General features: G+C 37.1%; 1 protein-coding gene across 7 annotated transcripts in view; it reads right to left on the minus strand.

Moving 5' to 3' along the window:
* Positions 1-13350, minus strand: part of VWA5A (von Willebrand factor A domain containing 5A) — a 30759-nt gene extending 17409 nt beyond the window's left edge. Inside the window, exons 1-11 of one of the 7 annotated variants that reach the window (XM_033098153.1) lie at positions 13292-13348; positions 12231-12277; positions 10495-10549; positions 10165-10367; positions 9641-9863; positions 9345-9520; positions 8941-9055; positions 5145-5314; positions 4797-4885; positions 4459-4603; positions 3929-4008 (exon numbers count right to left, since the gene is read on the minus strand). In XM_033098153.1, the coding sequence (XP_032954044.1) occupies positions 3929-4008; positions 4459-4603; positions 4797-4885; positions 5145-5314; positions 8941-9055; positions 9345-9520; positions 9641-9863; positions 10165-10367; positions 10495-10537 (1244 nt within the window). In that variant the 5' untranslated portion in view covers positions 10538-10549; positions 12231-12277; positions 13292-13348. Of the gene's footprint in view, positions 1-3928; positions 4009-4458; positions 4604-4796; positions 4886-5144; positions 5315-8940; positions 9056-9344; positions 9521-9640; positions 9864-10164; positions 10368-10494; positions 10553-11850; positions 11904-12230; positions 12291-13291 lie in introns of those variants that run through there. The other 6 variants (XM_033098152.1, XM_033098156.1, XM_033098158.1 and 3 more) reach the window with 6 other exon arrangements.
* Positions 13351-16388: the final 3038 nt, after the last annotated feature.

A 16388-nucleotide genomic window follows, 5' to 3' on the forward strand; every position in this document is an offset into this window, starting at 1 on the left:
TCTAACTACTATGCTGTACTGTACAACTGAAGCTAATATAAAATAATATTGAATGTCAACAGTAGTTGAAAAACTAAAACGGGGGGGGTAGATCAAAGGGAATAAGAAGTTCAAATTTCCATGTATAAAACAACTGAGTCATGGGGATGTAATATACAGCATAGAGAATATAGTCAATAATATTGTGATAGCATGGTACAGTGTCAGATGGTTGCTGGACTTATGGGGATCACTTCTTCATATATATAAATGGTAAATATGGTGTACACCTGAAACTAATACAATATTGCATGTTAGTTATATTTTAATAAAAATCTTTTGAAAAACATTGCAGAAAGATTTTATGTGTATTGTTAGATTAAGGAAATGAATAAATATACTGATTTTGTGGGAAGCAGGTTTCTTACCATGGAGGAAAGAAAACACAAATATGGGATAGGAGGAAAAAGAAAGTATGGGTATAAGTAAAAATGTGTGTTTTTCTTTATCATTTGCTAGGTCTGTCTGCTGAAAATGCCTAGAATAATAATAGGCCAGTAGCAAAGAGTTACACTTAATATGCAAATATTAACTTCTATTTATCATTTTCACTAAAAGGAACAAGGCTTCTTATAGAAATAGCTGGCTACAAGAAAGGGAAAGTACAAGTGAGTCTGAAACACTTTTTTTTTTTAAGAAAGAAAGGAAATATTCATAAACCAAAGAGACATGTGAAAAAGAACATAGGAGCAAGTTAAAAGGGGTTCCCACTGGCCAAATCGGGAACTTTTGAAAATCTAAATGATGAGAGTAGAATCTCAAAGAATTGGGAGGTAACTAAAGAATTCAAAAGTACATATTGACAAAACAAAGGAAGAGAGGAAAGGAGGAAGGAGGGGAGAGAGCTAACTTCTTTATAGTAGGATGTCAACTAATAAATGGAAAAGAATTGAAAAATCACCATTTTATAACCACTGATAGTAATAGCACTCGGGCAATAATCATCAGCGAATGCTAAAACTCCTGAGTAAATATTTGTTGAAAACAGGATGTTTACAATATTTCAAAGTTATCAGATACCCCCTTGAACTGGTCACACTTAATACCAGGCCCAGTTACTTTTGGGCTATTTCTTCCAAATATGTTTATTAATCTAAACATGAATTTTTAAAAATCAAACATAAATTGAGATTCTATAAAAATAACTAGCTAGTACTCTTTCAAAAATGTCAATGTCATGAAAAATAATGAAAAACTGAGAAATCCCAGCGAAGACTAAAGAAATATAGCAATGAAATAAAATACTTGTTTCTGGAACAAAACCAAATCAAACAAAGATAAATCTAAAAGGACATTATTAGAAAAATTGGCAAATATGGCCTATATTTAGATAATGTTGTTATTTCAACATTAAATATACTGAATTTTGAACTTGTATTTTGGTTATTTATCAGGATGCCCTGTTTTTAGATGAATGCATAATTATTTGTATATGAAGGGTTAAAATATCTGTAACTTACTCTCAAATAGTTCAGATAAAAAATAATAGGTGAAGCAAATGTGGTAAAATGCTGATAACTAGCAGACCTGAGTGAAAGGTATATGAGGGTCTACTGTTCTATTCTTACAACGTCTCTATAGGTTTAAAATTTCTAAATAAAATATTGGAAACACACACTTAGAAGAATCAAGAAAAACCTAAATAAATGGAAGGATGTACCATTTAAATAAACTGGATACTAAATAGAGTAAATACTCAATTCTCCCAAAACTGATCTATAAAGGCAATTCTAATCAACATCTCAATAGTTTTCCTTTTTTTGGTAAAAATTGACAAGCTAATTTTAAAATACAAACACAAAGTTTCGAGAATAGATAAGGCAATCTTGAAAAAGAACAAAATAGAGGACCTATTCTATTGGAAATTAAGATTTATCTGAAAGCTCATTAATTTACATAATGTAGTACTGGCACATGTCTAGATACATAGACCAATGGAAAGGAACAGAGGATCCAAAAAAATCCACACATGTGTAAATGCTTATTTGTGACAAAAACGGCACTGCATATCAGTGAGGAAAGGAAAAACTTTTCAATAAATGATGCAGGGTCAATTTCATATCCACATGAAAAAAATAAAATGAAACCTGACCCCCTACCTCACACAATGCACAAAAATGAATTGTAGGTGAACTGTAGATCTAACTGTAAAAAAAAAAAAAAAAAATCTTCTAGAAAATAACGCAGGAAAATAGCTTCATGACATGGAGGAGGGAAAGCCTTTTTAACAAGATACAAAAAATACTAACCATAAAGAAAAACACTACAAAATTAAACTATATTAAAACGAAGAACAACTATTAATAAACAAAATACCATTTTAAGAGTGAAAAAGAGTAAAAAATAAGTTTCTAGGAAATATTAATATAGTGCTTATATTTAGACTACAGAATGAACTACAGATCTGTTAAAAAAAAAGAGAGAAAACATAAAAGAGACTTGAAGGTACTTCACAAAAGAGGACATCCATGTGGCCAATAAATATAAAAAGGTGCTCCACTTCTTAGTCACCAAGAAAATGCAAGTTAAAATCTTAATGAGATACCACTACACACCCAATAAATTAAAATTTAAGAACACAAACAATGCCAAATTTTGGATAGAGAATGCTGGTGTGAATGAAGTTAATACAATAACTTGGAAAACTGCATTACCAATAAATTCCACAACTATGTCAACTCAAAGAAATGTCTGTATGTGTACATGGGAAAATAAACATGTATACATGCATATATATGTGCACACGAGTGTGTGCGCGCAAAAAGAAAAAACATGTATAAGAATGCAAGGATGTTCATAAAAGCATTATTTTTAACAGCTAAACCAAAGTCCATCAACAGCAGAATCAATAAATTAATTATGGTTTAATCATCCTATGGAATACTATGCACCAATGAAAATTAACAATGGTTCTGTACAAAATATGGATGAATCTCAACATACTGCTAAGAGAAAGAAGCAAGATACATAGAAACAAAAACATACTGTGTAACATTTACTTTTATTAAAAAGTAAGCAAAAATAATCCATGGTGTCCAAAATTACTTAGATTAGAACTTTTTCCCATTTCCCTTTTAGTGAGGTCTTTTTATATATTTGTATAAACTGTAAAATTTTAACAAAAACTGATTTAAAAATAATTCTTAAATCCATATACAAAGGATTGGTATTTTTACAAAAATGAAAAAAATATATATAATAAATAAGTTTGAATAACTGCAATTATAAAATCATGCTCTTTTCAAAGGCAAAAAACATTCTTTTTTAGTTATCCATATACTATATTCACTTAGTAGTACTTTGAAATTGTCAGATACACAGAAACAAAAACATACTGTATAACATTTACTTTTATTAAAAAGTAAGCAAAAATAATCCATGGTGTTATTACTCAGGAAAGCTGTCTCCTTTGGAAAGGAAAAAATGGGTAGCAATTAAATTTGGGATGTTACAGAAAAGGGGAGAGATGGAGAGGTACTGGGTATCATTCCAATTCTTGACCTGTGTGGTGATTACAATGTGTGTTCATGCTGATAATTCATCCAGCTGCAAACTTACGATTTGTGTAGCTTTCTGTGTTTTACTTTAATAAAAATGTTTATACTAAGAAAAAAAGTCTTACTATTCAATACTTTTTTCCATTGTGTTTTAGAAAGAGTAAGGGACTATGATATCATTGTGTTATTGACGCTATTTAGAAAATTGAAAATTACTTTTATTTTTTAGTAGAAAAGGAAAAATAATATAGAAAAAAATTGTCAGGTGGTAAAACTAAAATTCTTGAATTATTCTGTCCTCTGAGAGGAATGTCAACACTGGTATCATGTGGCACTAGGTTACATCTGGTACTACTTGCGTCAGTCACCCACAAATCACATTTGCTTCATACCTGTGCCTCCGATTGTTGTTCTTAACTTCTTTAATTACACTAAATGTATCAGTAACTTCTCCATCTGTGAAGACAAAAAGCTGAAGAAGGCAGACATTCATCAAGTTTCTATGAAGTTTGTTTTTAAAACACCAGAATTTGCCCTTGAATAATCCAACTATTTCACTCCAAAGACTCTGATGCCTTTTAAGACAGGCATGAGATCCCTAATGGTCCACTGTCACTTGGACCATTTTCTCACTCGGTTTGTTCAGAACGCTGGGAATTTCCACCATCTTCCCCAGTGAGTTTCACCTAAGGCTATTGTGGCAGTCCATAAAAGAATTTCCATCATCCATAGACTATAGCATAGAGCTAAGGAAGAGGAATTCTATTGAATGCCTCTTGTCTTTTTCTCTTTACTGCATGATAGATGACTCTGAATTACATACCATATTTCAACAATCCTACAGTGAAGCTCAGGGCTATGGATTCTTGAACAGAGATTCATTCTCTTGGTCCCCTTCTGTTAGCTTTGTTCTGATTCTTACCTGTAGGGGGTGGCCGGGGATGGAAGGTCCACTGTAAATGTTCTTGAGTGGTGTCAAGATTTCCGTGCCCCCTAGATCAGCCTTCATAAGTTTAAGTTTCCTCAGTGCCTCCTCCATGGTACGCTGAGAGTACTTCACACTACGCCTAAGAAAAACAAACACATCTAGTGACATAGCTACTTGACATTGTCCAGCATTGAGTCCCTCCACTGAGATACCGCCACTGTAAACACCTCACCTGAAATCCCCAATGCTAAAATCAACTCTACAGTAACCCCTTTAACTCCCTTTTTTAGAGTTATCTTTTTGAACTCTCTATGGCCTTTCTAGAAACTTACTTAAAAAATGCCTCATAGCAAGATCCAAATCCATACACGTTGAAATAACAGCCTATAGGCAAACTCTTCAGCAACAAAATCAGTGTTTCCTGAAGGAAGAGAGTATGAGGAGACGGTGAGAGAGGATTCTTTCAGACACACAGACTCTGCCCATGCAATTCCTGAAGGTATGGGCCTTCACCCCCAGCGTGCCTCCAGGCCCTTATATTTCAATGCTAGCCTCAGAGTGGTCATGTTAACTGTAGTTCAGATGAAACAGACCCAAAGTTCTAGCTGGGCCCTAATTTAACCCCTAAGATTCATCTTCACTTGAGGATGTGATCAGAAAAAGAAAAGAACTAGTTTTACCTTGGCTGCCTCTATGCGCAGCTGAGATTTATCCTGTTTACTCATTGGGCCCTGCATACTTCCTGAGCGGTCCATGAGGAAGACAAATTCTCCATAGGTAATTGGTGGCTGAGCTTCTGGAATATTCGGGTAGAAACTCACCATTGCACATGGATCTCCCATCAAACAGTCTACTCAGAAAGGATAAGGACACTGTAAGGTTAACAGGAACTCAAGAATACATACCAAAGACCCCCAAGAATCAATTGCAGTGATTTACATAGGAAGCTGAGAAAACTCAAATCTAAAACATTGCTTGATCTTTATACTATATCTGCTGGTAAAGGGTTTGAGGTGAGTTGTAAACATCAAAGATACAGAAGCAGAACAGATATGAAAAAAAAGACAGTAGAGGTTACCAGGCACAAGCAATAAATAAAATACTATAATTGGATGCTAGTTTGCTAGCAGCTATGCAAATGAGTGAAATACGTTAAGTTAAAATGTCCCAGCATTTGCCAGGAAAATCAAGATAGTATACTATTTACAAAGACACACTCTCTTCAAATCAAATTAATGGGAACTTTCTTCACATGGGTCCTTGTTTAAGTCTTTAATTACAGCTTTGAAAAAATGACGCTCATATGTTGACAATTGACAAGCGCTGAGAATATAAGTGTGACGCACACCAAGAAAAGTTTATCTGCGTTGGTTATGAAGTACTTACTGATACTCTCCCAAACCAAGAAAGAGAAGCACTGCAATGTGTGTTGGAACTCTAATAGCATCATCCAAACAATACTACTGAGGAAACTATGGGAGCCGGCCTATGTCACCAAGTTGTCAAACACAAAGCTGTGATTTTATTTTGCACAGCAAATGAAAAGTGATGCAGGAATTGAAATGTTAGTATTGAGAGAGATGTAATGAGCATGGCTGGTTTATATCAATTGTAGTTTAACAGTTCAGAGACTACTGATATAAGAAGACATAGGATCTAATTCCAATATCCTATTTTTATAGTGATTCCAGGATTATAGGTTTAAATTCTCAGTAACTCTGGGATTCAGTGTGACTACAGGACCTGGCTCAGTTTACTCTCTTACCCACGGTATACCCCCAACAACCAAACTGCTTCCAAATAAAATGGGTGAGGTTCAGCAAATACTTGATAGCACCTTGGTTCAAAAATAACTTTTACACAATCCAGATTTCTGGACATATGGTAGATGTGTAGCTTTTTTTAATGGGCAAGGTAGATTCCTTTCCATTCTGAGAGATAACTGAGTATAGTTGGATTGGCACTATAGTGATATGTGAGAAGAGTTGCCATGAGAATGAAATGAAGTGATATATCTAAACTGTTTAGAACAATGCCAGATACACAGTAAGCACTATATATGTGTTATCTACTATAATTCTTTTGGCTTGGCTCAAATTATTTTCACCTCCACAACTCTCTGCTCCCTCATTTTTAAATGAGGCATTTCAAACCCTCTCTCTTCTGCTTGCTAGCTTCTGGCTCCTCATCTAACGAATCAAGGTAGTAATATCTCCCTCCAGATTATTTTAAGGATTAAGTGACATAATACACTTAAGGAACTCAATCTAGAGCTTAACTCAGATTAATCTCTTTATAATAATTTTATAAAATTCTTTATACATTTTGTTTTTATATAACCATTTCTATTAAATTATAAATATATATTTTCTAAAAAGTGACATTCTTAATATGGTAAGTACATTCTAAGGTTTTAAAAAGTCTATTTTGCATTTTTGGCATGTAATGGTATGCTTCATTTAACATAACTCTAAATGGTTTTAGTGACCCAAGCCGCCAGTTGTCATTTACTTCTTTGTATAGATGGGAACAGCAAGTCATCCTGACCAAACACATGATCAGATAAGCAAGATTTGAGCAGCCCTGCTGAAGACGATTCACAAGACTCATAAAGTCCCCCTATGGCCTACAGAGCTGGTCATAAGGAACAGATGAAGAAATCTGCAAAGGGGCCAGTGGAACTTCTTGGAAGGAAAGGGATTGAGATCTCAATCATTACCTTTTAAGATCCAACATTTAAAATCTTTCTCTGGTGGATTAAAACAATCCTCACTGAAAACCAGATAACTATTGTGGGAGTATTTCATTGGCACCCAAGGAGGAACTTGACAAAAGGAAAGGACAAAACCAGGTAACTAATGTACAAAGAGCTTCCACGGAGCTTCATGAAAGAGGAACTGGAGCAAATTTGGTTGAGGTTGGGAGCCCCCTCTAAGAGGTGTAGCATGGACAGCTTTCCCTAAGCAAAAATGGTTGAACAAGTGAGGGCAAACTAAGGAGTTCCAATTCATGAGCTCATGCATGAAGCTACCTTTGCCAAGCATGAACAATGAGAAAGACGGGCTACTGAAGACTAGCTACAGGGAATTGTCTTTATAGCAGTTGCAGTTATAGAAGAAGTAAGAGCCTAACGCAAGACATAGCATTTTGACTATTACTGTCCATAAGGATGCTTCCATTCCACAAATGTGGAAAATGCTTCAGAAATGGGAGTATGTCTCCAGTTATGCTTCATGGTCCCTGCAATCCAGGGGCATGGCAGCCCAGGAAGGCCCCAAGATAGCAACAGACTGCATGAGTTACACTAGTTATAATTATTAGAAAAAGTATACATATATTAAGGAAATTTTAGAAAATAAGAGAAATTAAAGAAATTAAAAAATTAAACTTATTAAGAAACTAAACTTAGTCTTAGAAATTAAGAAAGTAGGGTAAGATAAAAAAGCTCTGGAGATGGATGGTGGTGATGGTTACACAAAAAGGTGAATGTACATAAGGCAACAGAACCATATACTTAAAAAGTTATAATAAATTTTACCACAAAAAGAAAAGACAGAAAAAGAACTCCAGGTGAGATTACACGTTGTTGTGATAAATCAATCAATAAAATATATTTATTAGATAAAAAAAGAAATTAAGAAAGTAAACTTAGTCTTAATCTAATCACAATGACTACTAGCATATTTTCTATGGTTTTTCTTAATGCATAGATTATTTTTTATAATAATCTGTATAACTAACTTAATTTTCTTTTACTTAACATTCTTTTGAAGCCTTTTTCCCATATTATGTTAATCTGTCAATATACATTATTTTAATAGCTGCATAATAACTCATCTAGTATATCTAGCACAGTGAATTTAGATACTGCAAGACATTTTGATTGCTGACTAATCTTTGATATTATTAAAATGGCAGAGGATATTTCAGTGCATAATTTTAGTTATATTTAGATTTATTTCATTAGGTAACCTTCTCAAAATTAGAATTACCAAAATGAACAGTTATTTTGACACATATGGCCAAATTTCTTCTCAGAAGTTTGATACCAAATTGTTTTTCTTCAAGCAATCTCGGTATGAGAGTGCCAAATTTACCTCACCGTTTAAAGCATGAAGCATCATTAGATTTAGAAACCTTTAAAAATTTGAAAAGTGAAAATGTTACGTCACTTTTTAAATTTTATTTTTATTTGCTCTTGTAGCGACTGATGATTGTCATATGTTTTAAATTATCTGTTTCTTCTTGTGAATTATTTGTTCATATCCTTTGTCCAATTATCACTGATTCACTTGAATTTGTCTATAAGACATAGTCACATGATATTCATCGAACTGAACTATTTTTCCATGCCAAAGCTATTTCAGTTTTTTACCTACTACTAAATAGAAGGAAAGAAAAGTGAAGGTAATTTGAGGGTAATTCCAAAACAGGAGTTATCCCTTATAAGTAACTACAAAAGAAGAAAGAAAATACCTGGCTCCGTTGTAGGTTTCCCCATCTCCACAGCTACACTGGGGGTATGTACCTCATTGTAGTAAATTAGGAGTTCCACATCTTGATCAAATTTGTGTCCATCAGCCAAGGAAGTCTGAGTTGGGAACAGGCAAAGAAGCCATGTTAGCATTATCAGCGATTGCTACTTGGGACTGAGGTCAGAGATGAGGACTACAGGCTTCTTCCATGAGCGAGCATAGTCAGGAGCAGGGGTAAGAATGGAGAGAGATTCTGGAGATTGAATGGGGATAAAGAAGGAGCAGTGTGATTCCCTCTGGGTTAATAGGGAAAAGTAAGGAACATTTAGGAAACACTTGGTAAAGAATCAGATTAGGACCTAAGAATAGGGGTGCTGGCAACAACAGTTTTGTCTTAGTAATTACCTGAGCAGATGTCTTATCATCTCCAAGGTATTCAATGGGACTCAAGGGGCAGTTGCATTGGATTCTCTGAATGCCATGCTGGGAACTGATGGTGGCAACCATGCTGAGTGTGTAGGGCAGGTCCTCCAACGGGACTACAGGAGTCTTCATTTTAAGGCAACTGTCCTCAGGCCATCCTACAAAAAGTTACCTTAGTTGTGTTCTCCCTTCCCATACTTTTTAAAACCCTACAACTTTGTAGGGATTTCCCCAGTTGTATCACCCACCCCTGTTATTCAAAGAGAGCAGATACTCACCAGACAGTTGGTACCGAGGATTCAGAATAGCTGGGAGCACATAGCGCAGGGAGCCATCTGCTTCCAGGGGCAGCTCCTGCACATACTTCAGGGTGAGTGCCGCCTTCGACCCAGGATGGAGGTTCCCCACATTACAACAGAAGACATCCCTGGAGCACTTGTCTTCCTCCAATAGGAAGGCTTGGTGGCCCTGGCTGATGGCATTCTCATAGTTGCCGTGGGCCTAGGGAGAACAGAGAAAGGAAAGTGGTATCAAAAGTGAGATGGCTGATAAAGAGACGAGTGGTACAGAAAACAAAGACTGGTGAGGAGGGACTATGATTTGTCTTGCCAAGTTCACAGCCATACTTTGAGTGCTTCATTGATTTTTCCCTCCAAATGCTTTGAGGAAAATCGCAGCTAGAGAGGAGTGGAGTAAAAGCATTCAATATCAGTATATCTCTGAAGTTGCATTTGCTAGAGATCCTAAAGAGTATGCATTAAGGAAATAAAAAGGGAGGACATAATGTACTCATCCCTCGTACCTTCATCTTGTCCTGTAATTCTGCCATAATTTTCTTCCCATCCACCATGGCCTCGAAACTATAGACAGCTGAGTCTTCATCCATGGGGAATACAAAGAAGGCCTCCAAAGGAGTTTTCTCCACATTCTCATAATTTAAGGTAGCAGACACACCAGCCACAAACTCACAAATGGACAAGGTCACAGAGATGCTCTTCAGTGGCACTGGAGATAGACCAAATTTCAAGAGTTCACCAAACTTTAATAGAATGCTGCCTGCAGGCCAGGCATTGTGCTAGGTGTAAGTAAGTAAGTGTTTGAATGGCATGTAAAAGTCACGAATCAGGCTCACCTGGTTCCTCCAGGCGGGTTAGTAGGCCACAGGCACGCACCATGGTGACACAGGGCTACTATGGAAAAGACACATCATGAACAGAGTGACATGTGGGGGATTATTTATTCAAATACCATTACCTTATGTGCTTGTCTCTGGCATAAAAATATATTCACGGGGTTAATGATGGAGCTAGGAAGGAGAAAAAAGCTGAAAAGGGGCCAAAGGTACCAATAGTAAGGCTCCTTCTAAATGCCAGACCCAGGTGGGGAAGCTCACCAAGTATCCATTAAACAGGAAATCTCTGAAACACCCTAAGGCTGGTTCAAACACCAGCTCCACTTTTTCAAAAGTATATTTAATATACCACTCCTTAGGTATATTCAATAAGTATAATTAATGTAATTCCTCTGAATCTCTGTATGCTTTCTAAAATGAAAACCATAATACCTATATATTGTGTATGCATATGTGAATTAATATATATGAAGTACCTAGAATGGTGCCTGACCTATAGGAAGCACTTAATGATGACAAACATTAGTATTGTTCTTGTTATTGTTACTATTGTTAAATAGACCTTTACTATTACTTTGGATCCTGCTAATAGTAGAGACTTGCACATACGAAGTTGCCTGGATCCAAAATGGACCCCTGCAATTTAGATCACTTACTTTGCGACTTTTCTTTGGGGCTCATAATCAAAACTACTGCTTGTTTTCTCTGTCCAAGATATTAATATATCATATATGCAACATGTCTTCTATTTTAAATCAGACCATCCTAAACATATCTTCCAAATTTTATTATAATCTTAGACAAACATTTCATGTAATATGGCAATAAAGGGATACATTTATATACCTAGATTATGATTTGCATTATGATTCGTTTATTCAGAGAATCTACAAGTGGGTCTGGTCCTAGTGACTGGCCCTAATACCACTGGAAGCTGCCCTCCAACCTTTCTGAACCGAGTCATCTGTGAGCTTGCTTCTCCCTGTTCTGTCAAAGGGTGACCTGAGCTGCAATGCCCAGCACCAATATGGGGGATTTTCACTGAAAATACACTTTAATGAGCTAAATGGAATTGCCTGGTGCACAGAGAATGCCCATGAAAAGTGAAACTAATGTGTTTATCCAGAGTCTAGAGGCAAATGAGTCACTGGTAACCTCAACCTTCATTCAGAAAACTAAAACCCAGAAAAACATACCGGCTCTTGAGAAAGGCAATTTTCCTTCCTAGAATGACACCACCCCTCAAGGGTTCTGAAGCTTTGACAGGACTATTTACAGGTCCTCTGTGCCTATAAATCTCAATCACCGTGTAAAATACACCCTACTCCAACCCAGAACAATGGCCATGTTGCTCACCCATCTGACAGCAATGGTGTTTCTCATACATCATGCTCCACCCCCACAAATCAGCACCAGTAAATCAGGCTTTTTGTTCTGTGTCTGTTTTCATTTTAAGGAACTGGATAAAAACACATGGTGGCAAAATGGCTCACACTGAACAGAAGTAGAGGGCAGTAGGGATTGTGGAAAGAGGGGTGGATGCTCAGGAAAAGGGTTTGCATGCAGACACTTGATCGGGGTAAGTTCTCTGGTAAAACAGGTTGAAGCTAGGGGAGGGAAGACTTTCTAATAACACCAGCAGGGAGCTTAAAGCAAGAGAAAGGCATGGAACACAAGGGTACAAAAGCTGAAGAAACTGTCAGGCAACAAAATCTGTAAGGCTCGGTAGGACTCACCAAGGGAGGTGGCTTTCAGGTGAAGAGACAGAAGCAGAGGGTGTCTCCTACAAAGAAACAGGGTTCTCTCCTGATTTTAACCCTAAAACAAATCCCTCATTGAAGGAAATTTGCCGTTCTGCACCCAGTACAAACTACGCTGGGTCAGACTTAGTTCTCCCTCCCTCAGGATGGCATTTCAGAAATGCGCCTAGTAACAAGGCAGACTGGCCATAGCAACTGACCAAGGTCAAAGCCTTGAATCTGAGGCAGCTAGGAGAATAGAGTGCAGCTCACGGAGCCAAGGGTCTTCATGTGTGCTGGATCCGCAGGTTCCAAAAGGGGCACAGTGTGGTTCCCTCACCAGCAGGCAGAGGGAGGACCAGGCCAGCGCTAGGTGACCACACCCTGCAGCCTGTTGCAGGGGACAAGTGGAGAACCCCGATCCAGCCACAGAGGCGATATGAATACAGAGTGGGCCTTGGACAGAAACGGAGAGTGATTTAACCTTTAATTTTTCAGTCCTAGATTTTCAGTATCCAAGTATTAACTGAAGAGATCAGAGCTGATCCCTTGAATTTCTACATAGAAGGGCTTAGGGGCTCCAACCCGATTTGGGGATGAGGGGTGGGGTTGGGTAGGGGGGAGAGGGAGTCTTGAAGTTCCATTTTGGCAGCATAAATTTACATAAAATTGAGGAAACGCTAACTGTCCATATGAAAGAGGGAGGGAGGGACGGAGGGAGAGAGGGAGAGAACAGTAAAGTAAAAGAGAAGAAAAGTCGGAAGACGGTTCTTGAGGTGATTAGGACATGGCTAAATCTCCCCTTCCAGCCTCACCCCTCCCCAAGATTCCCCTAAACTGCCAAATCTGCGGAAATACCCAGGGGATCGCCCATCAGGACTAAATTGCTCCCCCACCCCACCCCAACACACACACACATATACACACACTTGGGTTTGCAGTCAAAACAAGCCCCAACAGATTTGGAGACGAAGAAAGGGAGTTAGAATGGGAGAGCTTTAGTCCTCAGGGGTAAAGGGGTGGGATGCAGCCCCAGAGCGGGCCTCCTGGTCACCCACCTTCTGCAGCAGTCCCGAGCCTCTGAGTCACTGCAAAAACATCAGGCTTGAAAATTTTCAGGAAGACCCGCCCCCTTCTAGGGACCGGTTATAAAGTAGCGACTACGTGACTAAGGGATCAGCGGAAAATTCTTAAACAAGTATTCTAACATTAGCTTTTCTCTGGATCAAAGGAAAATTCTTCAACCCTGGAATGTTTGCTTTTTTTCCTTTGCCTGGTCTAAGCTAAGAGACAGAAGAGGGTAGGCAAAGGGAAAGGATTTTTTCAAGTTGAAAATGCTGTAATAGTAACATCAACAATGACATCAAAAACTACATATTTCTGTAATAGACTTAATTACCAAGGGTTCACTGTGTACTAGGCCCTGCTAATAATATGCTAATAATACTGTGTGCTAGGCCCTGAACTTTATGGGCTTTATGTCATTGACTTTTCAACCCTAATTTGAGTCATTTGTTCCAGGATTGTATCCTCCCTACAACATGGGGGCTGCGGTGGGGGGCACGATGAGGAGCCAGGACAATGAGCAAAGGAACCAAGTCTTGCAGTCATGAGTCACTATGGGTTTTTCATCAGGATCTTAAATCAAGTTTTTGGGGGGTGATAACACAAGTAACTGAGAATATCTGCTCAGTTTCCTGGTTAAGAGATATTAGAAGTGAGGAAGTTCCCTATGTTTTTTCTACTTAAAAATATCCCATTAAATCTGAGGCTTAAAGAAAGAGTCATATGGCTGTGGAGAATCTATATAGGGGAAAGAATATGTGTATTGAAGACTCAGCCTGATTTTGGTCTCTGCAATGTATTCATTGTGGCACATTTACTGTCTTTGAGTGTGTTCTCTTATCTGTAAAATGGGGATAATGACATACCTACCTTCCTGGGTGTTTTTAATAATCCAACGGATATTAATAGATATGAAAGTGTGTGTGTGTATATATATATATATATACATATATATATTTACACACACACACACACACACACGCCGGGGGTGCCAATAACATGTATACACATTTTAAGAGATGTTAACACTTTGGTCAACGTTGCTCAAGCAGTAGTTCACCATAATCAGAAGTGTCTGGACACTGATGGTAACCACTTTGAGTACCTCTTGTAACTCAGAAGTCAAACGTGACTTGTACTCATCTTTTGTTTTTGGTATATAGTAATACAGTTTTTTCCTTTCTTAAAATGTGTATACACTTTTTTTGGCACCCTCTCTATGTATCTACACACACGCGCGCGCACGCACACACACACACACACACACACACACACACACACACATATAGTAAAGCATAAAATAAGCACAGATTCTATTTTATCAGTATTAGGCCATAAAACCATGTACTTTACATGTATCAAACTAATTGTGAGAGGGAATAATCCTTTTATCTTAATAGAAATTATGTCTGGTATTGTTTCTTGTGGTTGTAACTTCTTTCTGTTCACTGAAGTATCTGGGCAACAACGAGGGGAAGTTGGAAAACTGAGTAAATTTCATTATCTGATCCAGCTGGACTAAAGAGGTTAGAACTAGAAGTCTGCCACAGACCAGACATGGCAGCTCGGTTGGAAAGAACTGAATCAGGAAACATACACATGATGCTGGTTATTGGAAGGGCTACTGAACCTGGCACAATATATACTATTAAATAGTCCTTTATAGCTATTAAAAATATAAATGCATTTTATTTATCTACTTATTCATATTTTGTTTAAACACTGAATAATTTCATTCTTTTCATGTAAACTATTTAATGAATCCAATGATCAAACTTCTAAGAGAGAAACATATAATTCATTATTTTAGTCAACATGTATGTATTGGGCTTCTACTATATGCAAGGCATTGTTCTAAACACTGGCATTATGGAAATAACAAGACAAAAATTTTTACCCACCTTGACCATACTTTGCAGGGGGAGGAAATATTCAATAAACAAATAGTAAACAAGAAAATATCCAGTAGTGAAAGTGCTTAAAGGAAACAAAACATGTGGTATAACAGAGAATGAATAGAGGCTACTTTAGATTAGGTATCTCAACCTGAAAGTCTGTCTTTGCAACTGAATGTTGCTAAGTATTCTCCAATGTTAATTCTCAACTTCAGCCAAGTTTAGCCAACTCTATGGTCATTCTGAAGAAAGACATTTCCCAGCCTCCCTTAAAGCCAGGTGTGAAGTTTTGACTAAATTCTGGCCCCTGGGGTACAAGAAATGATGTTTGCAACACCACATCACACCCTTTCAAAGAAAAGAGTATAACCTCCCCTCCAATTTTCTTCATTCCTACTCACTAGTGGGCAATTTTGGACCATGAAGACTATGGTGATAACCCATAAGAATGGAGAAGCAACAAGATAGAAGGATCCTAAGACCCTGAGGCTTTCATAGAGTAGAACTGCTGTATTAGCACAGACTTTTACATGAGAAAGTAATGGATTTTTTTATGAGTTATAATGGTTAATTGAATTAGAGTTTGTGCTACACAACCCGTATCCTACCTAATACTGATTATGATCAATAAAAAGAGTAAATTTTAAGAACACTATCTTTTATTAATATGAAAAGCATATTTGCATAAAGTGGAAAAGTATCTCTACATTATGAGAAACATATTCAATTCATTTCAGCACCCACCAATGTCACACATATGCTGTAAATATCCAGTGTGTCTTGACCATAGAATGCCGCCTATTTTCATTGTGTTCTTCTGAGAGTCACTTCCCTTCTTGAAATAAAAACTATTTGTGTCGCCACATAGAATACTTAACATTGGTTTAGAACAGGCTTTCAATAAGTTGTTTTGCTCATCCTCTAATTTGCTGCTGTTCTACTGCCTTTGTTATCATGGAATTTCATTTAAGTCTTATTTTGTTCATTGTCTCTGCTCTGATGTTTCCATAGCAATTCACCAAATATTTCTCGTTATTCTTATCACACTTAGCCCTTTATGTACTCTTAAAACTTATAAACCTTTAAGTAAATAAATACCCAAATACATTAAACTATTTGATTAGTAAATAAATGCATATAATGATGACAGTTGTATACAAGAGCAGACAACTAAGTTTGCGAACTCATCCTAGAA

This window comes from Rhinolophus ferrumequinum, chromosome 25 (assembly GCF_004115265.2).
Source record: "Rhinolophus ferrumequinum isolate MPI-CBG mRhiFer1 chromosome 25, mRhiFer1_v1.p, whole genome shotgun sequence".
In the NCBI taxonomy this organism is placed as follows: domain Eukaryota; kingdom Metazoa; phylum Chordata; class Mammalia; order Chiroptera; family Rhinolophidae; genus Rhinolophus; species Rhinolophus ferrumequinum.